We start from the raw sequence: 27,670 nt of genomic DNA on the forward strand, positions 1-27,670 counted from the left end.
TAGGCAGCTGCCACCTATTTATTTTTGGTGGTAAGAGGCAGTACTTGCCCATATTTTAGCTTTCTCCACACAAAAAGCCTGTTTTCCCACCAGGTCCTCAACATTCTAGGAGGTAGGAGATGAAAAATATAGAAAATAGAGTCGTGCAACTCTTCTCAATATTTACCATGATTAAAATTCAAAATCTGTACATACATCAGTTAATATCACAGGGCTCCTCTAATCTCACTGAATCCTGAAACACCTATTTATAAAACGGTGTCCTGCGAGTTTAGGTACATACTTCGAGATTTGATAGTTCGAGTAATTCTAAGTTGAAGACACTCCACATACATATGTTGTTTTGCTTTATTTTGTGAGAAATTAACATGTAAGTTTTGTGTTGTGGGAACCGCTCACCTGGGTGGGTCTCCGCCTCCTTCCTCCTCTCCTTGGCTCGCTACGTACTTGAGTGGTGCTGCACAGTATTAAGTGATCATTGTTTGTGTACAGTCTACACAATCAAAGCCTTACAGGAAAGTTAGCAAATGACAGATTAAATTTTTGTATGTGTCAGTGAAGAAAATGTACAAGTAACACAGCAATACAGTGGTTGTTAAATGCTACTCTTAAACATACATGGCAACTCACTGCAGCTGTCACCCCCTTAACATCCAATAGTAGACACCTGCCAAAACGATAATTACTCCCAGTGAGGTCTAAAGCACTGTTCAGGGGGTGCTGTGAACTTATCATTAAACCCAGCTGTGACCTCACTGAATGTTTCCCTTTGTGTCTCACAACACAAGGGGAAAGTCACAGCCTGCCCTCTAAAGACAACTCTCTTCCTCCACACAAAACTACAAGCACCTAATAACACACACACCCTTCACTTGAAAATTTCAAAATTATCATGGTGACTCCTACACCAGCCTCGGAGTACCCATCTGGGGAGGGGATCATAAATGTCCCCAGGTCAGACTGCCTTTCTGTCGACGATCCTAAGTGTTTTGACACCCCCTCAACTTTTTCTTCATTAACTTCTGCAACATTCGCAGTCTAAGATCTAATTTTCAATCTGTAGAACACCACCTTTCCTCCTCTAAACCTCATCTTTTCCTCACTGAAACTCAGGAGTCTGAGGCAACTGACAGTAGCCCCTTTTCTATTCCCTCCTACTTTCTCTACCCTCATTTTCGATCCAAAGCTGGATGTTGTGTTTATGTGCGCAATGACTTAACCTGCTCTTGTGCCCACGCTCTTGAATCTTCCGAGTTTTCCATTACCTGGCTACGACTACAGAGTCACTCTCAAACTACATTTATCTGTGCTGTATACCTCTCACCTAACTCCTCTGACTATAAGAAATTCTTTGACTACTTAACTTCCAAAGTGGAGCACATTCTGACCCTCTTCCCTTTTGCTGAGATCTCCATTCTTGGAGACTTCAATGTTCACCACCAGCTTTGGCTTTCCTCTCCCTTCAATGACCATCCTTGTGAACTAGCCTTCAACTTTGCTATCCTCCATGAACTAGAGCAATTGGTGCAACACCCTACTCTTATTCCTGACCGTCTTGGAGATACACCCAACATTCTTGACCTTTTCCTGACCTCTAATCCTTCTGGTGACTGTTCTAATCCCTCAAACTACTGTCCTATTGCTTTAATTTCCTGCCTATCTAAAGTTTTTTAATATATCCTCAACAAGAAGATTCTTAAACATCTATCACTTCACAACCTTCTATCTGATCACCAGTATGGGTTGTCAAGGCCGCTCTACTGGTGATCTTCTGGCTTTCCTTACTGAGTCTTGGTCATCCTCTTTTAGAGATTTTGGTGAAACTTTTGCTGTTGCCTTGGACATATCAAAAGCTTTTGATAGAGTCTGGCACAAAGCTTTGATTTCCAAACTACCCTCCTACGGCTTCTATCCTTCTCTCTGTAACTTCATCTCAAGTTTTCTTTCTGACCGTTCTACTGCTGCTGTGGTAGACAGTCACTGTTCTTCTCCTTAATCTATTAACAGTGGTGTTCCTCATGATTCTGTCCTGTCACCCACTCTCTTCTTATTATTCATTAATGATCTTCTAAACCAAACTTCTTGTCCTATCCACTCCTACGCTGATGATACCACCCTGCACTTTTCCACGTCTTTTCATAGACGTCCAACCCTTCAGGAAGTAAACATTTCATGCAGGGAAGCCACAGAACGCTTGACTTCTGATCTTTCTAAAATTTCTGATTGGGGCAGAGCAAACTTGGTATTGTTCAATGCCTCAAAAACTCAATTCCTCCATCTATCAACTCAACACAACCTTCCAGACAACTATCCTCTCTTCTTCAATGACACTCATCTGTCCCCCTCTTCTACACTGAACATCCTCAGTCTGTCCTTTACTTATAATCTGAACTGGAAACTTCACATCTCATCTCTAGCTAAAACAGCTTCTATGAAGTTAAGCGTTCTGAGAAATCTCCGCCAGTTTTTCTCACCCCCCCCAGCTGCTAACTCTGTACAAGGACCTTATCCGTCCATGTATGGAGTAAGCTTCACATGTCTGGGGGGGGTGGGGGGGGTTCCACTCATACTGCTCTTCTAGACAGGGTGGAATCAAAAGCTTTTCGTCTCATCAACTCCTCTCCTCTGACTGTCTTCAGCCTCTCTCTCATCACCGCAATGTTGCATCTCTAGCTGTCTTCTACCACTATTTTCATGCTAACTGCTCTTCTGATCTTGCTAACTGCATGTCTCCCCTCCTCCCACAGACTTGCTGCACAAGACTTTCTTTTTTCTCACCCCTTTTCTGCCCACCTCTCTAATGCAAGAGTTAATCAGTATTCTCAATCATTCATCCCTTTCTCTGGTAAAGTCTGGAACTCCCTGCCTGCTTCTGTATTTCCACCTTCCTATGACTTGAATTCCTTCAAGAGGGAGGTTTCAAGACACTTATCCTTCAATTTTTGACTACTGCTTTGGATCCTTTTATGGGACTGGCATTTCAGTGGGCATTTTTTTATTGGATTTTTGTTGCCCTTGGCCAGTGTCCCTCCTACGTAAAAAAAAAAAAAAAAAAAAAAGACAGTTGATGTCTTGACATGTAAGTGACATTCCTCATCAATCAGCTGACTGCCAGTGCATCTTTTTGCTACAGTGAAGATGCCTTTCACATTCAGTAACATTGGATATTTGGACATGATATTGATGTGATCATATTCATGACATGATATTCATTCTGTGATGGGAATGCCCATGTTGGAGCAGCATGGGCACACACAAGTACCCAGAAGATACCCAGATAACAGAGTATTCTACAGTGTGTCAGCATTTCCATGAGAAAGGATGTTTCCCTGGTACTTTTGCAGCAGCTGAACATAATGAAGCACCTCAAGCTGGTATTGTACAGACAATACAAAACCCCATCATCAGTACAAGAATACAAACACAAATACATAAAGGGGCAAAATTCATTGAACATAGCACAATTTGATATCAATTAGAAAGAATATCAAATAATTTCAAGGGACACTTACAGGAGTGCAGAAACACTAGGTCGTCATGAAGCTGGTAAGTTGCCATGTATGTTTAAAAAGTAGCACTTAACAACCACTGACATATAAAAATTTAATCTGTCATATACTTACTCTTTCCTTTAAGACTTTAACTGCAAAGATTGTGCACAATGATCACTTAATGCCATGTGACACCACTCGAGCACGTAGTGAGCTGAGGAGGAAAAGGAGGTGGAGACCCACCTGGGTGAGCAGTTCCTGCAACACACAACTTACTTGTGAATTTCTCACAAAATAAAGCAAAGCACAGCATATGTGTATTGAGTATTTTCAACTTGAACTATCAAATCCTGAAATATGTACCTTAACTTGCAGGACACCCTGTACAGAGGTATGGGTTAGGATATGCACAGATTTTGACACAACTGAAATCATTATTGTATTGTACTCCTTGGAAACCTCAGTTAGGAAACTAAAGAACAAAATAAATTAAGAGTACCTAACAACAACCTACCTAATAATATTTCCAGACATCAAAAAGTCTTGGGTGAAGAACATCAGTGGCATGGGATAGCTCAACCACACAGTGGCACCAGACAATTAGGGCCATAAAAAATAAGCCAAAGGTGAAGGCAAGAGCAATCCATAGCTGTTAAATGAAATTATACTTACTTGGCTGGGACATAAGGCAATATAATGTATACATCAGGTAGAGTGGCAATTCACCAAAACACATCCAGAAGTAGGCACCAGCAATGGTACCATCAGTTCAGTAACAGATGAGTAAACTGTTATGATACTTCTTATGATCAAGTAATTTATAATGACCAAATCATACAATCAATTCCAGTTAATATTTATGCTATTCTCTAGCATTCCTTTACTGCCTCCCACAACTCCCAGCACCATTCAACTCTTCCTAACCATTCCTCTCCCTTCATCACTCCCCAGTATCATCACTTAACCATATTATGTATTCCATAACAGAGATAACAGAGTTTAAATGGATCTTGCTATTTTATGTCATAAAGCGGAACCCTGGAAGGTGAAGAAAAACAGAATGAACTTTGGCAATCCTGTCACATACGTGATAATCGATAAAATTAGTAAATATTTCTTCTTTATTTAGCGAGAGAGAAACATCTACAGAAAAATCCTTGTACACAGACCATCATCAGCCCAGCCAGCTTTGTGCCCCACAGAAGTGAAGGGAAATCATCCCATCATCACCATCACACAAACCTTTTGCATTACGTAGGGCTTCTTCCATAAAGATGATTATGATAACAATACTGTGAGCATTCCTCTCCTGGCACACACTCACTGCATCCTATCATCTTCTCAATTCTTAGCAAAAATTACAATAACAACATAGTTGTGTCTTGATGAAACACAACTATTCAAACATTTCATTAACATCATACTGCTATGTGGTAAAGAAGTCCTAAATATCTTATAATGCTTCCAAGATCTTATCCAAAGTAAAATTATATCAATGACAAATTATTCAGTGATAAATGTAACTTTACATATCTACTTTCAACATATATACTAGTTTTTTTCAAAAGGCTCTTTCTTAACTGTTATATCAGTGTCTCTTGGTAATTATTTGGTCCATTACCAAATAAGGAGATATAATAAATACATTACATTTCATTTATCACTTGTGCTGCAACATAAACCACTTCTGCCTCTCATTGCAAGTGTGCACACACACACATGCACGCACACACACTCACTCACAAAGACCATGATTCCTGACCTCCTCCTCCTCCTCCTATTGTCATAAGTAAAACCACACACACACATACACATCTAGGAGGGCAGAGCTACTAGCCTTCAGCTGCTGCCAAACAGAGATGGTGCAGTTACACTTCTACTTAGGGACACATCATATGAAATGAGGCTCCAGCTTCAAGGGAGACAAGCTATGCCTGAAAGGAGATTAAAATCCTGGATCTCTCAATAGTTGTGAGTCAAGCATGCTAACCACCGGGCCATTAACTTCTCTTTCAAATGTTGAGGACTATAATTTCCCAGAATGAGATGTGGAGGTGAGCCACATATCAGGCCACCCAGCATTGAACACTTGAGCAGCAGTAAGGCACACTAGGAAGTATTCCATGACCATAAGCTGGTCCTTACACCAGAACCTGTAAATAATACTCACATTTTAAGACTAGTTATAAAGAAGTACTCAAAGAAATACAATGAGCTACTTTCCTCAAGTGACAGGCTGTTAGAGCAGGTATCCAGTGGGCTGATGTGGAGTATGAATGAGCAAGCAAGTATGCATTTGAGTATATGCAGCAATGAGCCAAGTAATTATGTCTCTTTAGACAGTCATAGGCAGAGTGGCACTTCCCTTGGTGATATCTCCAGGGAAGAATCCACTACCAACAACAATAAAAAAAATAGGGCTGTTTGAGACAGTTTTTAAAACTAAATAACAAATTCATACATGAATAAGAACTATTATTAAATCTGTGCATAAAATGCACAAATGAAATGCATAAAATGAAATGAAAAGCACCAATTTGATGAAATAAATCTGGTATTAAAACAAAATCTCAAGAAGCACCACACTAATCCTGATAAACCTAGAGATCAAAGCTCAGAAAAGTCTCACAAGGTCACTCTTATGAGATGTGCAATTCTCAAATATCTTAAGAAAGGTAAACTGATAAAGAGCAGTGCTACAAGGGTAAGTAACTGCTATTAATATGGAAGTTTTCACATAATACGCTATCCCCAAGAACTATTAATAAGGAGGCCATGAAAATGGTATTTTTGTCTGTGTCCCAATACTGGACAGTTACAGCATTGTTCTCAGCTTGGATGATTCCAAGCCATGCAAATCTATGTTTGTGCTACAGTAATTAAAGCTTATGTAAAGACAAACCATTAACATCTTATCCCATACAATCTCTTAAGGATAAACAATTTTTGAGACAATGATGCCCCAGTTACTTTATTTTTTAAATTTGAATATGAAAAGTGGCTGAAAATGTTAATGTATTCTCAATTAAGTGTATAAAGCTGAATGAATAACTTAAGTACTTGAAGCAGATCTAAACTTACAACATTAATGGTATGTGTCCCCTCAACCTCATCTACACTGTTGGACACGAAACACTACTGGCCACAGAAAGATCTCCAAAGGACACCCATCAAATAGGTGAGAGAGTTTTGCGCTCATGTTCAGTGAGTTCTGGATGCCAGACATCTACAATGAGCACAAGTCGGAGGGAGTCTCCCTCATGCCACACTTCATGCTCCCAGCTGTCATCAAATACAAAGATCTTCCCTTCCTCCCACGTAACAGTCTTCTCTGCAACCTTCAAAAGCACCCCTTTGGGAACCACAAGGCCCAGGTGGGCTCGAAGGCGGCAGTTGGTGGGGCCAGTGTGGGCATGGACGTGGGTGTGTGGCTGCACCACGCTGAACTTGACCTGATGAACATTAAATGCTATGTATACTCAGCTTTACACTTGAAGAAACACTTTATTACCTATATTTCTGGCCAAAGTGGTAAGTCAACTCCTGTTTTTTACAAGATAGATATTATTGGCCACAAGCTCCCCAATCTTCCACTCCACATTTTTCATCCTCTCTTCACATCCTTTCCTAATTGTCCCCCCTCCTCTCTCTCTCTCTCTCTCTCTCTCTCTCTCTCTCTCTCTCTCTCTCTCTCTCTCTCTCTCTGACATTTACTTTGTTTCACAATCTAGCAATCTATTCACAATCCATTGGAGAGGTCTAATTTAACTTTGTCTTCTATTCAGCAGACATACTGACAAACAGACAGAAATAGGAGAAAGTAGGGAAACTAAGGTCATAGTTAGTCTTAAGGGATGAATGAGCTGGAAAAAAAAAAATCTTCTAGAGGTAGATAAAGTAAGGTGTGTGTGTGTGTGTGTGTGTGTGTGTGTGTGTGTGTGTGTGTGTGTGTGTGTGTGTGTGTGTGTGTGTGTGTTTACTTAGTTGTGGTTTATGGGAGGGGAGTAATCTCATAGTATCCCATCTCTATATATATGCAGTTTGGTCTTAAAAGCATGGACAGTTACAGCATTGACAACGTCTTCACTGAGTTCATTCCATTTGTTCACACTTCTGTGAGGAAAACTATACTTCTTGATGTCTCTTTTACAGTTAATTTTCTTTAGCTTCTTACTGTGTCCCCTTGTACTCTGTGTGTCTAAAGTTATAAAATATTCTTTGTCCACATTTTCCATACTATTTATCATTCTATAGATGTTTATTAAATCCCACCCCTCGCTCTCTCTCCTATTTTCAATGGTAGGAATTTCCAACATGCTTAATCTCTTCATAGGTCGACTTACTCAACTCCATAATCATCTTAGTGACTTCTCTTTGTACTCTTTCTAATTTTATAATATTCCTCTTTATATATATATATATATATATATATATATATATATATATATATATATATATATATATATATATATATATATATATATATATATATATATATATATATATATATATTAAAGTTTATTTGTCCTGTCTCCACAAGTACAGTTTACAATTTCTCTTTAAATTTACTCACACTAACAGCTGTAACCACCTCCTCCCTTAAAACTATTCCAGAGATTAATGCTTTGGTACAGGAAACTATATTTCTTGGTATCACTCAGACATTAACTCAACTTAATCTTTTTTGTATGTCCTCTCATACATCTATCCCACTCATCGTGTGTATGTGTGTTTGTGTGTGTGTGTGTGTGTGTGTGTGTGTGTGTGTGTGTGTGTGTGTGTGTGTGTGTGTGTGTGTGTGTGTGTGTGCATGGAAAGGAAGTATAATTAATTTCATGAAAATGAGGCCTATATTCATAATCACACAGGCACACAAACACACATACATACATACACACACACACACACACACACACACACACACACACACACACACAATAAGCCTATTATGGTATAGGAAGAGGGGGGGAGGGGGGACCACAACACTGTCTCTATAAGAAAAAACAGTAACATTGGCAAGGAAAACAGAAGTGGGGAAGTAGAATATAAAGGGAACATGGAACCAGACCAAAAAGGATTATTTACACCCAACAGAGGATCAGTTGATAGTGTACAGCAACAAAAATGGAAGGTTTTTCTTAGGATTTGGTGGGGAGAACAGAAGTAAACACAAAGATGTGCCAGAGAAGGTTACTGAACCTGGAAAATTATACTGAAAATTTATTTGAAAGAATTAGTCATGGAAGAGGCCCAGGCTAATCAGCATAAAGAAATTAATGAATTGAAAGCCATGAACTAAGTTAAAAAGTAAATGTAATGTTTTTGTGAAGGAAACTGAGGAACATAAAAAGAAAGTGGAAGGAAATGTTAAAACTGCTGTTAATTTAAGTGGGAGGAAAGATGCATGAAAAAAAGCTTCAAGAAGGAGAAAAGAAGTTTGAGAAAAAAAGTGGAAAATATGGAAAAACAAATGAGAGAGGCCATGCAAGGTGAGAGTGCAAATCCTGATGAAAAAATAGAGTAGTAATTGAACGAGGCAAAAATAACACAGGTGGTGAAAATAATCAAGAGTAATGAATCTCTTGTACGGGAAACTATGGATAAAAAGAAATGTGTTATTGTCTTTGGGATCATGGAAAATAAGGAGAATAACAAAGTAGTAAGGGGAAGAGTTTAAAAAGATAGTAAACAAAGTGGTGGGAAATGTACATAAGGAGGGAAGTTGCTTGGTGAATGAAGTGGAAGAATATCACAGAATTGGAAAATTCAGGTGAATTAAATTTGTCACAGAGATGCTGAGGGGGCTCTGGCAGGAGCCTGGAGGGTGGACAAAAAAGAGGAAACAAAAAACATATGGTAGAGATGAGACCTTAATGAAAAGGAGAGAGAATGGTTAATTAAACTGAAAAAAGAAGTAAAGGTAAAACACAAGGAGAAAATGGAAGAGCAGGAGGAGGTGTTCTATTATTGAAGTTTTGAGGTGAGGAAGTGGTATTTGAACAAGAGTGAGGACAGGGAAACAAGTTAACAAGTAAAAAATGACACCTGGAATGTGGCATACACAAATATATAAGGGAATTAAATGCAAGAAAAATCCTGATATAATGGGCCTTACAGAAACAAAGTTATATGATGAGTTGGAAGCAATGGACATCAGACAAAATAGATACAACAAATGGAAAAGAAGTAGAAATAAGAAAGGAGGACGAGTGATGTTTCTAGTTAAGAAAAAGAAGGCATAAATGTGATTGAGATAAAATGTGATAAAAAACTAGCAAAAGCCTTAAAAATAGGAGTGGAAGGAAAACAAAGGAAAAAATGGCATTTCAAAGCAGCATATGTACCACCCACAACTAATGCCTGCATAATGGAAGAATATGAAGAAATGGTAAGAGACACAAGGAACTGTCTAGAGCAAATGCTATGAGATGAAAAAGTTATAATGATGGGAGACTGAGGTGTGCTGGGAGGCGTGGTGAACTGAGGGAGTAGAGTCATCACAAGGAAATAAGTTATTACAACTGGCAATGGATAATGTATTAACACAATGGATAAAAGAGAATATAAGATCTGGAAAGGATGGGGAAACATAGTGACTGGATCTTTTATTTAGAAAGGAACTGGAGGTAACTGAGAATGTTGAGTGTCCACTAACCACAAATGACCATACTATTATAGAATTTAAAGTAAATGAGGAAGTAGAATGTAAAAGGGATGAAGAATATCATGCTGGAAAACTGAACTATAGTATGGCTATAATAGTGCTGTCATTTATTCATTTTAACACACTTCTCGTCCCCCTTATGTTTTGGTGAGATCTTGTGTGGCGTCTCCTGCACGCCTTGTCCCACGCTCCACAGTTGAGCCTGACTCAGCCTTGGGATTCGAACTTAGTGGCTGGCGCTCCCTTGTATTCTCATACTTATATATGGCAACCAATTGATTCTACTGTTTCTCTGACACCACTGGCACCCTGAGCACTCCTTGGGCATCCTCAACAACCACTACAAGCAACAAACAAGACTACAAGCAAATAAAGACTTGTACAAGGCAGACTTTGACAACAAAGTTTTTTTTTCAGGAGCAGATGAGATGTCCTACAAAGTTACAGGGGGCCCCAAGGAAAATGGGATAGGTTTCTTAAAGTATACAGAGAAGGTGAAAAGAAATTTGTACCTAAAATAAGACCAAAACAGCAGGTAACAAAGCCTGGTTTATTAACATATGTGACATAGCAAGAAGAAAGAATGAGGAATCATGGAAAAAAGGGAGAAAAAGAAAAAAAGAATGAACTTATAGAATAATTACAAACAAGCAAGAAATTATTGCATAAGGATCCTGAAGGAAGAACAATGTCAATATGAAAAAGATGTAATAGGTCCCAAACTCTTCTACAAAACATGTGAATGGCAAATTGAAAAGTAAAGAAAGCATAAAGACAACAAGGGTGGATGGGGTTGTACATGAGAGCCTGAAAGACATGGTGGAAATGATAAGTAAGATGTTCAACAAACTTTTACAAGGAAAAAGGAATTTATCAGACCACCAGACATACAGGAAAATAGAATAATGACGGAAATTTAGTTAATGGTGCAGGAAGTTGAGGAGATCAAGAAGCTAGATGTAAGGAAAGCAGCAGGACTGGATGGAGTGTTGTGATGGATACTAAGAGAATGCAGTTAACAGCCTACAGAAAAATTACATACCATCATATGTGAGGACATGTGTCATATGAGGACAAACATTGTGCCTATATTCAAGGGAGGTGACAAACAAGACCCACTTAGTTACAGACAAGTCTCACTGACAACTGTGGTGGCAAAAGTATGTGAAAGAATAATAAAAAAATAAATTAATTAATAAAAAAATAGACCAAGTTTTTGTAAGATAATGAAATCCTCACAAAATGCCAATTTGGATTCAGAAAGGGTAGATCTTGTACAAACTTGTTGTGTTATTACTATAGAGCGATTGATGTAATACAAGAGAGAGAGATGGTCAAGCAAACTGCATTTACATGGACTTCAGGAAGGTGTTTGAAAAGGTACCACAAGACTTACATGGAAATTGGCAAAGATCGATGTGGTCTAAATGAAGCATTACTAAAATGATGGAAGATTTCTTTAGGAACAGAGATGAGAACAATAATAAGGGACCAGACATCAGGGTTATGGCCTGTATTAAGTGGGGTCCCCCAAGGATCAGTGCTGGCACCTGTAATGTTTGTGGTGCATATAAACAATATGCTATGTGAGTCTCTTTGCAGAAGATCCAAAAGTAGTGAGAAGAGTGAAGAACATCAAAGAATGTGAGAAAATGCAAAGGGATCTAGATAAAGTGAAGAGTGGAGCAATATATGGGAAATGGAATTTAACCCTGGGAAGTGTAAAAAGATGGAACTTGGAAAGAGTAATAGGTGTAGATAAAAGTTTAACATAAGAAAGTAAACAATTAACAAGACAACTAGTGAAAAAGACCTGGGAGTGCTATTTTCACAGAAACTCTCATCAGAGAAGCATATCAATAAGTAAATAGTGAAACTCTTAACATATTAAGAAATATGATTGGCCTTTGAATATATGGATGAGAAAATTATGAGAAAAATAGTATCACAATGGTATATCCAAGACTATAATATACAGTGGTAGTTTTGTCACCACATGGAGGGAGAGAGAGAGAGAGAGAGAGAGAGAGAGAGAGAGAGAGAGAGAGAGAGAGAGAGAGAGAGAGAGAGAGAGAGAGAGAGAGAGAGAGAGAGAGAGAGAGAGAGAGAGAGAGAGAGAGAGAGAGAGAGAGAGAGAGAGAGAGAGATAAGGAAGTTGGAAAGAGTGCAGAGAACAGAAACCAAGATGATACCAGAGAGAGAGACTATCAAGGATGCAATTTCCAACCTTGGAAAAGTGATGAGAGAGAACTATACAGAATGCTGAGCAGAATGGAAAAACTGAAGAGGGAAGATCTATTTGTCCTGAATGAAAGAGAAACAAGAGGGCATGGAAGAAAACTAAAAGCAAAAGGGACATCCAGAAGTTTAGCTTCCATCATGGAAACATGGAATGGACTGAAAGGGAATGTGGTCTGTGAAAGGAATATTCATGATTTTAAAGAAAAGCTGGATAAGAATAGTTATGCAGATGGGACAATAAGAGCATAGTTCCTCTCCCGTATGCCACAACTAGGTACAACACACACACACACACACACACAATAAATCAAGTTGGTGCGAAGTAACAAGTGGAGTACCACAAGGGTCTGTGTTGGCGCCTATAATGTTTCAGGTCTATATAAATGATATGACGGTGGGTTTAAATAGCTACATTAACATGTTTGCAGATGATGCAAAATTGATGAAAGTAATAAAGAACCAAGAGGATTGTGAGGAACTACAGAGGGATATTGATAGAATTTATGAATGGAGTAAACAATGGAAATTAAAATTCAATATAAAGAAGTGCCATGTAATGGAGATGGGAAGAATTACGTAAAAGGAGACCTTCATGGGAGTATAAGATGGGAGGAATCACAATACCAAAGAGCAAAGAAGAAAAAGACTTGGGAGTAATAATTCAAGACACGCTATCACCAGAAAAACACATCAATGGAATATTTGGCTCTACAAATAATTTGCTAGCAAATATCAGGGTGGCATTTAATTACCTAGACAAAGAAATGATGAAGAAAATCATAACACACATGATACGCCCCAAACTGGAATACGCAGCAGTGGTATGGTCTCCACACAAGAAGAAAGATATAAGGAAATTGGAAAGAATACAAAGAACAGCTACGAAAATGATACCTGAATTGGAAGACCTAAGTTACGAGGAAAGACTGGAAGAAATTGGATTACCAACACTGCAAGAAAGAAGGGAAAGAGGAGACCTGATAACAATGTTCAAATTAGTAAATGGCATGGAGAAGATAGACAGAGATGACCTAGTTGTAAAAGTGGAGGAAGGAGATAGACGTACAAGGGGACATATGAAGAAATTAAAGAAGAGTCATGTGTTTGGGAGATATTAAGAAATACAGCTTTCTGCATCGAACGGTTGAAATATGGAATAACTTAAAAGAAGAGGTGGTTGCGGCAAAGAGTGTGCACATTGTTTAAAGAGAGATTGGACAAATTTGGGTATGGAGACAGGACTAATTGAGCTTTGGCTCAGACCCTGTACTATACAACTAGGTAAATACACACACACACACACACACACACACACACACACACACACAGAGAGAGAGAGAGAGAGAGAGAGAGAGAGAGAGAGAGAGAGAGAGAGAGAGAGAGAGAGAGAGAGAGAGAGAGAGAGAGAGAGAGAGAGAGAGAGAGAGAGAGAGAGAGAGAGAGAGAGAGAGAGAGAGAGAGAGAGAGAGAGAGAGAGAGAGAGAGAGAGAGAGAGAGAGAGAGAGAGAGAGAGAGAGAGAGAGAGAGAGAGAGAGAGACAGAGAATGATGAAAAAAGGATCTGTAAGCAGCTCCAGCCAATGACAGCTGCCATGAAAAAAAAAAAAAAAAAAAAAAAAAAAAAAAGCTGACGTCACTTTGGGAAAGAAAAATAATGTATAGGAAGAATGCTTCATGAGATTTGAAGCTAACCATCTTTATGAAGCTCTTATAACCATAATCACGTATATTCTACTATATCTAAAAAAAATTTTCAATAAACTCAGTTCTACAAGAATAAACAAAATGGGAGTTAAGATCTATTGTGAAAATTTTTCCTCAGATATCTCCACATGTAAACTTCATAAAATTTCTTAAAAATACACCACTCTGATTTAAAACTGGATAAACATAAACAAACAAATAAATAAATAAATATCATAGGAGATTATTGGCCAATGGGTGAAAGCACTGAAATTTAAGTCAGGAAAACACAGTTGAGGTTTTATGACTCAGCAATAAACTGAGGTAGAAAGCTTTAAATTGAAGCTGATGGAGTGGACAACAATGCAGTAGTGTTACTGAGGGACTTGAATACTATTGTATTCTGAAATCCAAAAGATCACGTTTACTCCATTCTGATTGCACTTTTCCATTATGACTATAAAATTACCCAAACTACCCCAACACACTAGCACTCCCAAATATTTTGCTTTAGTAGCATATAGTCATATTCATCAAATCTGAGGAGTAACCAAAGGCCTATTATGGCACAATAATGGCAAAAATAGAGTATACCAATGAAAAAAAAAAGAAAAAAAAAACCCAATCCACTTGTGTGTTGTCCATTTGTGTTTCAATTGAAGATGAGCCAGGCAGAAAGAAGAATGGCATGGCATGGGTTATGCTGAGGTAGTGTAATGCGCTCCCTTGTCCAAACTGGCCCATGCAGCACGAGATGCATACAATAATTGGCTGCATGTCACCTGGCCCTTCAAAATACATGATAATATTTCATTTGCCACTCTACCACTATTTATCACTGTGAAGGCAGGATGGCATCCAGTATGGCTTGCTAACAGCCTTGAATAGTGGGACCTTCAATCACTCCATGTGTTTAATTCTGGCTGCCTCACTGCTCTCTTTCAGTCTTTGGTGGTTGGGGAAACATATACTTATCTAAAAAAAATGGTCAGTGCAGTGAATAAATCCCTCTGCTAATAATCTCCTCAAATGTATCAAGTTTAATGTAGGAACTGTTTCAAGTATATAACAACATTTAGGACCATTACCTGCCCTCTTTTACAGCCTGCAGCTGCTGGAAACTGTTCTATCAGAGAACAGGTCCTTGGAGCTTTCACACAGTTGGCTGTGATCTTACGTCCTTTAGTGAACAACTCATACTGCTTCCAGTCTCCAATGTCCCTAAGGTTTTCTGCTTCTGGGCGAAACCCATCCTGAATTGGCAATCCCAGAAGGGCCACACCTTCATTACGAATCACCTCCCAGTTTTCCTCAAGTTTCCTGACAAATAATATGCAAGATTAGATTAATAAAAAAACATAAAGTAGTGTTCTTAATTTTGCCATGCAGTTAGAAGATATCACTACTCTAATGATAATTTCACCCTGTAAACCTTATATGTCATAACAAGTCTATACTCCCACATCAGAAAAGAAACAACAGGCTTTTTTTTTTTTTTTTTGAGAAAAACTTGAGTGGAAAAAAAAAATTTATATATATATATATATATATATATATATATATATATATATATATATATATATATATATATATATATATATATATATATATATATATATATATATACACACACACACACTGGAAGGGCAGCAAAAATGTAGAGGGTCTTACCATGACCACTCTGATTATCAACAGACACTTGTGACCCATGCATGGCAACTATCATACCTCCAGACAGCTTTTTATGTAAATATGTGCCAAGAAATTCTTTTAATGGCTAGCCATACTTTTAAAAAAGCAGTGGAGGAAGAAGTATATAAGGAATGATCATAAAAATCGTTAGTTGATGGCAATGGTAAGAACATGTGAAGAGAACACTGCAGTTGATTGAATGAGGATTTTCAACAGGAAGAGGAATACATGTATATGGGCTAATGGGAACTACTTAGATGAAATGAGAATAGCAAGTGGGTATTTTTACTACTGGATTGTTTCCATGAAACACCTTTCAACACAAGATGGCCTACCAGTATACACCATAAAGAGGAGTACAGAACAGGCTATGGAGATTTATCAACTTTAAGTGAATTAGTTTGCAACATGGTGAGTGTTTTAGTTGTGAAATTGACTGATGAAAGGATTTTATTTATTTATTTATTTACTTATTTTATTTATTTATTTATATTTTTCTCTAAAAAAAGGAAGAGGCTTGAGGTTGAAAGATTCAGGGATGAAAAAATAAATAAAAAAATGAGAGGAAGAGCCAAAAATGCATGTTTGATGGAAAATAATAAGAAAGTGATGAAGGAAGAGATGCATACAAAATTGTTTTTTTTAAGATAGAAAGAAACAAAGCAAAGTAAACAAAACAAAAAAAAAAACGTAAGTAAAAGTTTAAGGGTTGAGAAAATAAAAGGATAATACAAATAATAAAACAGAAAAAAGGTAAAACAATATGCTGGGAGGAAATTGAGGATGTGAGAGCATGTGGACTAAATGTGAGCAATGAGAAATGAGATGAAAGTTGTTGTAGAATTAATTACTCTCCCAGTCCCTTGTCTTATCCACATATACATATATACATCCTTCTGAAAAAAATTTCTGATGTAGTTTTGAAAAGCTTTCACTTTGAATTAAGTCATTTCCTAACAAAATTTTTCCCTTAATACAAAACAATTTAAATGTGAATACATTCAGGCTGTGCATATGGTAATTTAAAGGTGTATTTCAAATTTTACTGGTTTTCTGTCACTACAATCATCATTACATTCATCAATATACAGGAATTAAGATTTATGAGTAACACTAGTACAAGAAATGCTACTAAGAATTTTACATGATCTGGTAAGGGAAAAGGAATACTGGAGAATGATATTACACTGACCCTTGTGATGCCACTGGTCCCATTGCTCAAAATCAAATAGATATATAACTCACAAGAGATGGAAGGAAGTTAGCCTTGCAGCCAGATGCCAACTGTTTGGTTTGTCTCAAGTTTCCATGCAAGCAACACACCTGAAGAAGACCTGATACGTTGTTTGTTCTAGAGTCCAAAGAGGTTGTGAAGTCAATCTGTCAACATTGTAAAGGGATCGCTGGTACCTATTGAGGAACATGCCCCTCTCCACTGCTTCATCATAAATCTGGAGGAAAACTATGATAAGTCCTCACCAGTACCATGAGCTGGGATTTCCATTTGTACATACAATGTAATAATCAACTAAGCTCCAAGAAACAACCCAAACTAGACTCACAGTCCTTATTCTTATACTGTATTGTCTCCAAGAGAGTATCATTATTCATGAGAGATAAATAGGTGCCCAGTCAGAAATACCATCATAAAACCATCATTTTATGGAACTCTTTACTTAGTAGGCATTATATACAAGTGAACTTATTTAATGATTCAAGACTATTTTTGAAGTACTATATCCATAGTCCATCTGTTTTCACCTTGTAAGCTTCTTCAACCTTCCCTTGTCGCTGCAAGGCATCACCCAGGTGGAAGAAGAACCGCTCATCCTGTGTTCCCTCAGCCATGCTTGCTATACCCTTTTGCATGTAATATGCTCCTCCAGTCACATTATTATAAGTTGTCTTCAGCACAAACCCATAATGAACCTGTGAGAGAGAGAGAGAGAGAGAGAGAGAGAGAGAGAGAGAGAGAGAGAGAGAGAGAGAGAGAGAGAGAGAGAGAGAGAGAGAGAGAGAGAGAGAGAGAGAGAGAGAGAGAGATAACAATAACAGTGAATAATATACTATAATGGTTCTGGGACATGAAACATAAAAGGACAAACCCACACATCAGCCTATTAAATAGACAGATATGATAAACAGAAAAAAAATCTACATTCTGAAAGCAGAAAATGTTGTTTTAGTTATAAGGTGACTGCTTAATGCAATGATGCACACCAAATTTTCCTATCTTGTGAACTAAGTGGAGGAATTTGAATATTTTCTGAAGGGGGTGGAGTGATGATTAGAAGATAACACCGCTGGTTTCTCTGTCCGAATCACATCTAATGGGAGAAATGGAGCCACTTTTCTTATTTGAACAGCCAAGACAATTCAAACTTGAGTTTGGATTAAGGACAGGTATTGAAAATTTTAAATTGGCCTGAAATTAAATTAATTATTTCAACTTCTAATTATATGGGTTCAAATTCGAGAGGGTTGACTGTATTGCGCTTTTCACCAACACTTTCATCACAACAGGAAATCATCTCCACAACTGATATACATGCAACTCTGAGGTGGTTTGTATGTGAGGTGATGTACACATGTGAACCTGCACTAATCTAACATAGGAGTCCTGGATGGTCATGTTGTGACTGGCTGGAGAAAAAGGATTGTGTCCTGTGCAGCTCTCATTGGCTCAATTGCTCATCCCTATTCTCAAAAAACATGACATTAGCATCCCCATTCTACCTAAAAGAAAGGGAGCTTGAGCTTCTCAGTGGAGGAATCAGATAGCTAAATATTACAGTGGTAATTATAGACAGTAGTTGAAATTTTGGCACCTACTAAAACTTGAAAATGATCAGATTGGTCCCATCACTCTTCTGATTCTGAAATGCTATACCCTTTAAAAAGCTCCACATCTGAGCTGCGATGTATTTCGATTTCAGCTCTTTAATGGTTTTTAGACCCAATTACCTTAATTCATAAAAGTTAACTATTGACAATTATCATTAGTTTCTGTTTAGCATTAGCATAATTGTTTTGAGTTTCTTGTTTGCTGTGTCCAACACTGTATATATACATTAACTATGAGTTGTGTTATGCATGCATTTGTTATGTTTATTATGTTTGTGCCTATTGGTTCCATACAGTTGACAAGTTGATTCAGCTCACAACTCCAAGGTAAGCCCATATACTGTACTCTGTTCTGGCACATTTCACTAACTTGTTCTGCCACATTTCACTAACCTGAGCAAACCCATCATCTGGCCACTGCTCCAGCACTGCCTCAAACACCTCCTTGGCAGCTGAGCCCTGATTCATGAGTAGGTAAGTAACACCCATGTTATTTCTCAGGGCAATATCCTCTGGGAAGCGTTGTAGGAGTCGCTGCTGCACCCTGAGGGCCTTTCCAAAGAACCCTGAGGAAGCAAACAGAGCAGCTGCACCTCATGGTTAGCATCATCACCCATTCCTCTCTTCATTTATACAATTATCAATCTATGAACAGACTGCATATGTGTAGTAATGTTTATAATAACTATGGAAATAATCTCCATAAAAATCTGTGAGAAAATGTATTCTAAACAAAAATAATTGTGGTAAAAAGATCTTCAAATGTAAATGGAAACAGAATTAATGAGAGGAACAGAGCATGCTGCTCTGTTGGCCATGAACCTTCTGGACAAACCTCTGAACTTCATACGGTCGATGCACCTCTCAGCTGCTGCTCGCAGTAAAGGGAGAGGCACCAGGGCAGGTTCCTCATCAGCTAAATCCAGGAGTGAGCGGTAGGTCACGATTGCTTGTTCCAGTTTAGAATTTGACTTTTCAGTCTCTGCCAGTTGGTCCAAAGACCTGGCACGACCATATATAGCTCTTGCTGATTTAGGGTTGTAGTGGAGAAGAGCCCCAAAGGCGTTGAGGGCTTTTCCTGGGTTCTATGCAGGCAGAGCAAATAGCAGGGTAGTCAGGCTTGGCTTGGAGTCAGGCCATGGTGGAAACAGGAGTCAAGTGAAAGTCAAGATAAAGATGAAGGACATGAAGATAGAGAGGAAAGCTAACAAGAAGTAAGGAAAACATTAACACAAGGTATGAGGGATGTGTTTAAGTGATGTGTAGTATACAGAGTGAATGAAGTGGGAACTGTAAGGATGACAACATATAAGGATAAGAATGTGTGGGTCATGTAGATTAGGATATATTTGTTATAAGAAAAGAACATAAAAGGCTTCAGAATATCTAACACCAATCAATCAGTGCCATTCAGCAAAGTACTGTATTGCAAAAGAGAAAAACAACTCATCACAAAGACAGGCGCAAAGGATTAGCAAATAAACAAATATAGAAAGAGACTCCTTAAATCTAATATTGCTCTTTATCAGGACTGCTGATTCAAATTACTCTACTCTAGAAAATTTGGCTTATAAAAAATTACATCTTTGCAAGATAGGTATGGCTACATCTCAAAGGCCTTTGATTTATATAAAAGCACAACAAATATCATAAACTGCATAGCAGATACTATTGTACTACTATAATAATAGACACAGGGATTTGGAGGGATACAATAATTTAAACTAGGATATATGATATTTTCAAATTTATGAGGCATCACTGAAACTGTAACAAAAACAAATTAAAACAACAAATTATGAGTAATTACAAAGTGCAATATTTCTATCAGCTGATAAAAGTATAAAATAATTCTTAGAAATAACCACTGATGACTTAAATCATGCATATTCAAACAAAACTGTATTTTTTCTCTGAAATAAACAAATCTATTAAAACAAAAAATAAAACAAAATCATAGATGTGAGATTACTGTGTCATGTGTAGGAAAAGGTTTTCACCACAAGAACACAAGCAGACCATAAGACTCACAAATAGGTAAAGACTAAGCCCAGAGATCAGAGAAGCCCACCAAAATAACCTTGATGCTTGAGCATGAGCAGAACAGACCTACAACTACATCAGGATGAGTCAGAGGAGTCATCACAACTGAAACTCATGATGCTACCTGTTTCCCCACAATGAGACTCAGCCACCGACTTTGAGAGGGGGAGCGCAGCCTAGTGAATAGATACACAACTAACAGGTCAATGGCGGTGGCATTCACATCATATACACCCAACTATAATATCTTAAAACTAATAGTAGCACATAAAAAAAAAATTATATTATGCCCATGACAGGAGTTGGCAGCACCACCTATGACAATACTATTATGATGAAGTTCTGATCACAGTCTCACACCTTTCTCCATGTAAAAAATTAATTAATTAAAAAGTAAGAAGGGAAAATAAGGCAATCCAATTTTGAAGAAGGCATTACTTTCATTGGTTTGTCACTAATTCTGTTGCTCTCATCTCAACAGCAAAGTATGCAGAAGATTATGGTAGTTTGATGACTGCTTAGAGGCACAACTTGGGCTACAAAAATATGGCATTTGTTGCAAATAACTCTGGCTGTGCAAGGCTTCACAGTGTAGGTCTTCTCAAGCTACCACACTGGCACACATCTTTCAACAGTCATTCCACATGAAGCCAACTATCTCCAGGATGTCACCTATAAACCAGCTCCAGATATATCACAGATAATGAACTGTGGAACAGTGGAACTGATCATTAATTATAGGTGTAAAAGTTCTTCCATTTGTTATTAATTCTCTTTCAAAAGTAATGTAAGAGTACCAGAAAAAAAATTTCCAGGAAATGACCCCAAAAAACAATACATAATAAATATTAATAGGAAGGAATTGCTGTCATTAAAACAAAATATTCCTTATTGGAAGAAGTAATTTAACTGCAACACTTTTTAAATTTCAATTGATCATAATTATATAAGCACTGAAACTCAATAAACTGCAGGCAAAACTTTGAGAAGTCATGAAGCCCAAGTCAACTGTACTGATGATGGCCATACATAATATTCATTAGCTGACTTCAAATGGAATGACTCTCTCTCTCTCTCTCTCTCTCTCTCTCTCTCTCTCTCTCTCTCTCTCTCTCTCTCTCTCTCATTCGGCATTTAATACAAAATATGACTTAGTGTTTGGAAACCTTGATTGCTGCCACTTTCATACCTAACTACTCCCCAAACACCACTACAACCACAGAACACAGGATGTCTACACACAGGGAATTTCAGAAGGATAGTGACAAGACAGAGACAGAGGAAAAGAAGGAAGTATTAGGGACCCTAGAAAGACAAAAAGCACCATTTTAGAAATATACAGGAAGATAAAGTATTTGTACAGCATGATAAACTACAGGGGCAATGAGTGCCTGTATGTCATTTACTATTAATTCAACAATTCAAACAAGTTCTACAATCAATTTTCAAAAGTATATATCAAGTTAAAGGTATACTGTATTCCCAAACTAACAACAAATATTCAAAACAACAAAATTTCTTTTGTTAGATCAATTAAAACTACAGTATAAATCAAAACCTAAATACAATGTATTAATATACCCTTGTTTTATGATCTGTTTCTGAACACGCCACACATGAATATTCACATTTGCCAAATCTGTTTCTCACTAATTTCCACAAGTGTTTGGACTGGCATGATTGGTGAGCAAGCACAAAGGATGAAGTGGAGACTCCTCCACACTCTAATCTTAAACTTCTTATTTAACAAATTAATTTCATGTCTGTATCAGATTCAGTTTACAAAAACAGTCTGTATCAGATTCAGTATACAAAAACAATGTGGTAGAAAGACTTTTACTTCTACTCTACAGTAACAAAGATGTTACATCAGGTGAGAAAGAGATTAGGAATCTTGGCTGAGTCATAAGTTCTTGTGAAACTAATGAATTCTTACTAAATTTTGCTAATTTTATAAGGATATCAGACTAAACAAAAGGTGTGACCTGACTCCTTAACACCAGTGGGAGATTGAAGGAAGTGAGAGACAGGAGAGGGAGGCTGTGCTTGCTCAGAGGCCACATCCACCTACAGGTGCAATAGAAATAAGGAAAAAAAAAAAGAGCATCCACAGTAGCAGCACTCTTCACCCTCATTAGGTGCAACAGCCCCTATGTACCCCTCTGACTCTCACTCACCTCGGGCAGCAACTCATCTGCCTGCTCCAGTTCTTTCCGTATTGTGCTATCAATTATGCTGTCACCATCAGCACCAGTATCGGCAACCTTCTCCTCTACATCCAGTGGCTGCTTCTCTTCCACAGCCTCAACTTGTGGCTCTTTGGCTGGCTCCTGCAGAGGTTCAATGTGAATGGGATCAGGAATTACTTCATCAACTGGTTCTGGCTCAGGCCCTCCCTCAGCAACCTGTGAAGTAACAGGATCTTCATCCTCTGCTGGAGGAGGACCTGGCAGCAGGGCATCCTCTGGGGCACCATCAGGAATGATCTGAGCCTCTATGTCAGCGATTTCAGCTTCAGAAATGCTCCCTGAAGTCTCAGGAGCTTTGTACTCTTCCTCTGCTGGTACTGAGACTGGCATTGATTGTTCCTGAGTGGCTGGCTTTGATTCAATCTCTGTTTCTGCCTCACCTGTCTGTGTCTCTGCCTCATTAACAGTCTCTACTATTGTATCTGGCTGTTTCTCTGCATCTACCTCTTCCTCTTTCACTATTTCTGCTTCTGGCTCTCCATTTCCTATAATCTGAGTCTCTATGTGTTCTGTTTCCTTCTCATCCTGTGTTTCTGTCTTTACTTCCACCTCTTTTTCAACACCTGTTTCACTGTCTGTCCCTGTTTCTGGCTGTGTTTCAGTCACCACTTCTGACTCTGTCTCTGTCTGTACTGGTTCCTCAGTCTGTGTCTCTGAGTCTGCCACTATCTCTGCATCTTTGTCTGTCTCTACAGCCTCTACCTCTGCTTCCTTCTCTGTCTGCACTGCTTCCTCAGTGTGTGTTTCTTTGTCTGCCACTACTGCTTCTTTCTCTGTCTCAAAAGCTTCCACCTCAATTTTCTTCTCTGTCTCTACAGCCTCCACCTCTGCTTCCTTCTCTGTCTCTACAGCCTCCACCTCTGCTTTCTTCTCTGTCTCTACAGCCTCCACCTCTGCTTCCTTCTCTGTCTCTACAGCCTCCACCTCTGCTTCCTTCTCTGTCTCTACAGCCTCCACCTCTGCTTCCTTCTCTGTCTCTACAGCCTCCACCTCTGCTTCCTTCTCTGTCTCTAAAGCTTCCTGAGTCTTTGTCCCAGAGTCTCCATCAATCACTGCTTCCTCAGACACTACTTCAGGCTCTTGCTCTGTATGCTGGTCTGGTTCCACAGAGGTTTGGGTTTCAGGATCACCCTGTAATACAGGTTCTAACTGTGGCTCTACTACAGTCTCAGGTTCAGAGTTCAATTCAGCCTCTCCTACGACCACAGACTCAGGCTCAGGAACAGATTCAGGCACAGACTCAGGCTGCTCTTGGGGCTCAGGCGTCTTGTCTTGAGGGGGAGGTCCTGGGATGACGATGGGCTGGATGAAGAGCAAAAGGTAATTACTCTCTAAGCAATGAGTGATGTGATTTGTTTGACAAGTTGAGATGCAAGCACTGGAATATTAATTTGCAACTGCAACATGCAAAAATTCACTGAAGTATGGTACAATTATTATGCAAGCAACCAAGTTACATGAAATCTTTTTATTAAAAAGCTACTGAACTTACTATAAAAAACAAAAAAATAGTAACTTAAAAAACTAATAACAATGATAACGAATAAATGTAATTAAAAGTAATAAGAGAAAAATATAACAACTACATCCATAGTCACAGTCACAGGCTACCTCTGGGCAAGCAGAGTACATGAAGCAGGAAAGCTACATAAACTATAAGCATTCATTAACCCTCACTCAGGTAAAACACAACACAACCCTTCTGCATGCAATGGCAAACTATCATCCACCAGCCACAATACTGTACCAACCATTCTCTTACTGAAGCAGTGACTAGATAAAAAATGTTTGTACCTCTGAAGGACTCAAAACTGCTGACAACCTTCATCAACACCATTCTCTTGGGCAGCTACTATAGTGTGAACCTTCATTCCCATCTTTACCAAAATCACTCAAGACTTTGACTTGGTGCAGCAGAAAAAGGAAAAGCCACAATAGAGCTGTAAATAACCGCTTGCAAAAATACCTTGAGGATTAAGACTATGGATTTGTGTGCTCTTAGATGCAGCCAAAAATGTAGTGTTTGCTGGTAGTGAAATGAAGATGAAAATGTGCCTTCAAAGCAGGAGGAGGAGGAGGAAGAGACAGGTAAAATATTGCAATGAGAAGAAAGTGGATACAGTTTCAGGAGGACTAATTGGGAGGTCTGGTGTTGCTGTGAAGGGGTTTGCTGAACAATTTCCATGCAGGAAGATTAAGCTTCTTAGAAAGCAGGTGTACCTTAATGAATTGTTAATGTCAACTCCCAAACACTGGTGTGAAAATAAGGAGGACTGCTCCATGATGACAAAAATCAGAAGCACTGTTATTATAAGCAAATCATTAGTATTTCCATGAGTATTATTAGTATTTCAAATGCAGATAAGAATGATCTTTGTCATAATGCACTTCTTTAGAATAGTTATTCATTTTTAATACTGATATAAGATCTGGATTATGTTGAATCAGTTACTGGTTACAGAATTATGATCAATATCAGTAAGCAATATGCATCAAGTTCAAATTGACAGTGATTTTTCAAGTCAAGATAATGCAATATTTTTTTTATCTATTAGTAAAGTTATACTGCAGCTTACTTCACATCCACTTGTGCAAGACACTAGTCACTTGTATTCTTTTAACCCTCATGCTGTTCTTGGAAAATATCCCATATGACCATGACAGAAATACCCATAACCAATCACTGAGATCCCTTGAGCAATGGAGTGAACCTGCCACCTTGCCAATGGTGCATCACCGACACCCAACCCCTCCACCAACGCAAACCCTCACCTCCTTCTCCTCGACGCGTTTCTTAACATCCTCCAGAATCACTTGAATATGGTTGAGCGTTTCTAGGAGTCCTTCAGTCTGCCCTTCTTCCATGGACCGCAGGACGCCTGCCATGTGGGGTGCCAGCTGGGCCACCATAGCATTCTGGGGATCCAAGGCCAGAATGTCCTCGGCTAAAACCTCCACTTTAAGGTAGGCATCTGTCAGAGCTCCAGTGCTTCCTTCCTTGCCAAACTGGGACCAATCCTCTTCCTCCTCCTCTTTCTCTTCCTCCACTGGCACCTCTTCCTGAACTGCTTTTCCCTCTACAGTTTCTGAAGGTGATTCTATTTCTTCCTCCTCCTCCTCCTCTTCATCATCTTCATCCACTACTGGCTGTTCCTCTTCAGCAGGTTCTTTATCGTCAATGGCCTCAGCTGGCAATTTTTCCTCCTCCTCTACTTCTTCAGCTGATGGGGCAGCCTCCAAAGGCTCCACCACCTCAGCAGAAACTGGTTCCTCTGGTGCTTCCTCTTTTATGATATCATCTCCCTTGTCCTCTATCACAGGTTCTTCTGGTGCTTCCTCTTTTACAGTATTATCTCCTTTGTCTTCTATCTCTGGTTCTTCTGTCTTAACATCTTCTGCAGGAGGAGTCTGTACCTCATCTGCCTCTTCTGCTGCTGGTATATCTGAGGGTGGTTCCACAACTTCTGGTGTGGGTAGTATCTCCACTACCTCTTCCACAGGAGTGACCACCTCCACCACTTCCACCACCTCCTCCACTACAGGAACAGCATCCTCAGGTTTATCTACCTCTTCTGCTTCAGACTGCACAGGAGGTTCATCTGGGAGAGGCTCCATCACCACCTCTCTCACAACCTTGACATACTCTTCCAATGGTGGTGTGGCTGATAATGGCTCTGGCTCCTCTTCCTCAGCTTCCTGTGCTATAGAAGCTTCAGCTGGAGGAGATTCCTCTTCCTGTGAAGGCATTTGCATTGACATACAGAACTGTACTTCTCAAACTTCCACATGCTGCTCCCCTCCCTGAACATCTGAACACACACCCACATCAGAAAGGGACCCACACACACTAAAATAATGCCTCAAAATATTACACAGCAGTGCATCTGCCCAAAACTATATCAAAGCTGATTTTACACATAAGAAAGCATTAGTTATCATGAGTTCATGGATGAGGTGCTAATACTCACCATTGCCGGGGGTGGTGGTGGTGGTGGCGGGGGTACCATCTCCTCTCCCACCTCAGCTTTCAAAACATTGTCTTCCATGGCAGCTGTAGGGAAGGAATGAGAGAAGGGGAAAGGAAAAAAAAAAAAGTTGAATTATTGGGTAATGGCATGTTTTCACCTTTCTTATATGTAACAATAACAACTTTAAACTTAAGGTTTACATCATTCTATCAAAATTTTCTACTTTTATCAGATCTACGATGGCTCACAAAGTGTTCTACTAAGTAAATACGAGGATACAAGATGATGAAGCATTCACTACCAGTTCCCTGCTCCCTATATCAAGCTGACAAAGTCTATGCATATATATTTTAAAATAGGATAAGATCTCTAATAATTTTTCAAAAGGTGTCATTAGTTAACCTGAAAGAAAGCATGTAATGGTTTGTGGGGTGATTTAGCTGATTGTTTGACTCTGGGCAGGACAGAAAGGGATGCATTATCAACAACACAAAGACCACTAAGGTTACTGGGCTCTCGAATATGATCCAGATCAGTAAAGAAATTGCATATATAAGGCTAGGATTTAGGGTGAAATTCCAACCTTGTCCTTCACTTCTTTTAATAATTCTTAATGCTATCCTGATAAACATTCCCCACTTCTATCAAACTACCTAGACTTGCATTATCAGCCAACAGTTACAGAATATAGTGCAGGATGTACAGTAGCCATGGTATGAACTAAACTCTAACATTGTGCAACTCTTGATTGGCTCTGTTCCTGCTCTGCGTAATGATGCCTTAGTAACACTCAAGT

The 27,670-nt window shown here is 38.7% G+C and overlaps 1 protein-coding gene across 5 annotated transcripts in view; it reads right to left on the bottom strand.

Moving 5' to 3' along the window:
* Window positions 1–4,598: 4,598 nt before the first annotated feature.
* LOC135103580 (titin-like) overlaps window positions 4,599–27,670 on the bottom strand; it is a 51,181-nt gene continuing 28,109 nt past the window's right edge. For 2 of the 5 annotated variants that reach the window (XM_064010038.1, XM_064010037.1), the window contains exons 3-11: window positions 26,875–26,957; window positions 25,679–26,641; window positions 22,835–24,208; window positions 19,450–19,699; window positions 19,008–19,180; window positions 17,532–17,699; window positions 17,094–17,221; window positions 15,167–15,398; window positions 4,599–6,943 (exon numbers count right to left, since the gene is read on the bottom strand). In XM_064010038.1, the coding sequence (XP_063866108.1) occupies window positions 6,662–6,943; window positions 15,167–15,398; window positions 17,094–17,221; window positions 17,532–17,699; window positions 19,008–19,180; window positions 19,450–19,699; window positions 22,835–24,208; window positions 25,679–26,641; window positions 26,875–26,957 (3,653 nt within the window). In that variant the 3' untranslated portion in view covers window positions 4,599–6,661. Of the gene's footprint in view, window positions 6,944–14,904; window positions 15,054–15,166; window positions 15,399–17,015; window positions 17,222–17,531; window positions 17,700–19,007; window positions 19,181–19,449; window positions 19,700–22,834; window positions 24,209–25,678; window positions 26,642–26,874; window positions 26,958–27,670 lie in introns of all 5 variants that reach the window. The other 3 variants (XR_010270120.1, XR_010270121.1, XR_010270122.1) reach the window with 3 other exon arrangements.

The sequence above is a fragment of the Scylla paramamosain genome, chromosome 9 (genome assembly GCF_035594125.1).
Source record: "Scylla paramamosain isolate STU-SP2022 chromosome 9, ASM3559412v1, whole genome shotgun sequence".
Lineage (NCBI taxonomy): Eukaryota > Metazoa > Arthropoda > Malacostraca > Decapoda > Portunidae > Scylla > Scylla paramamosain.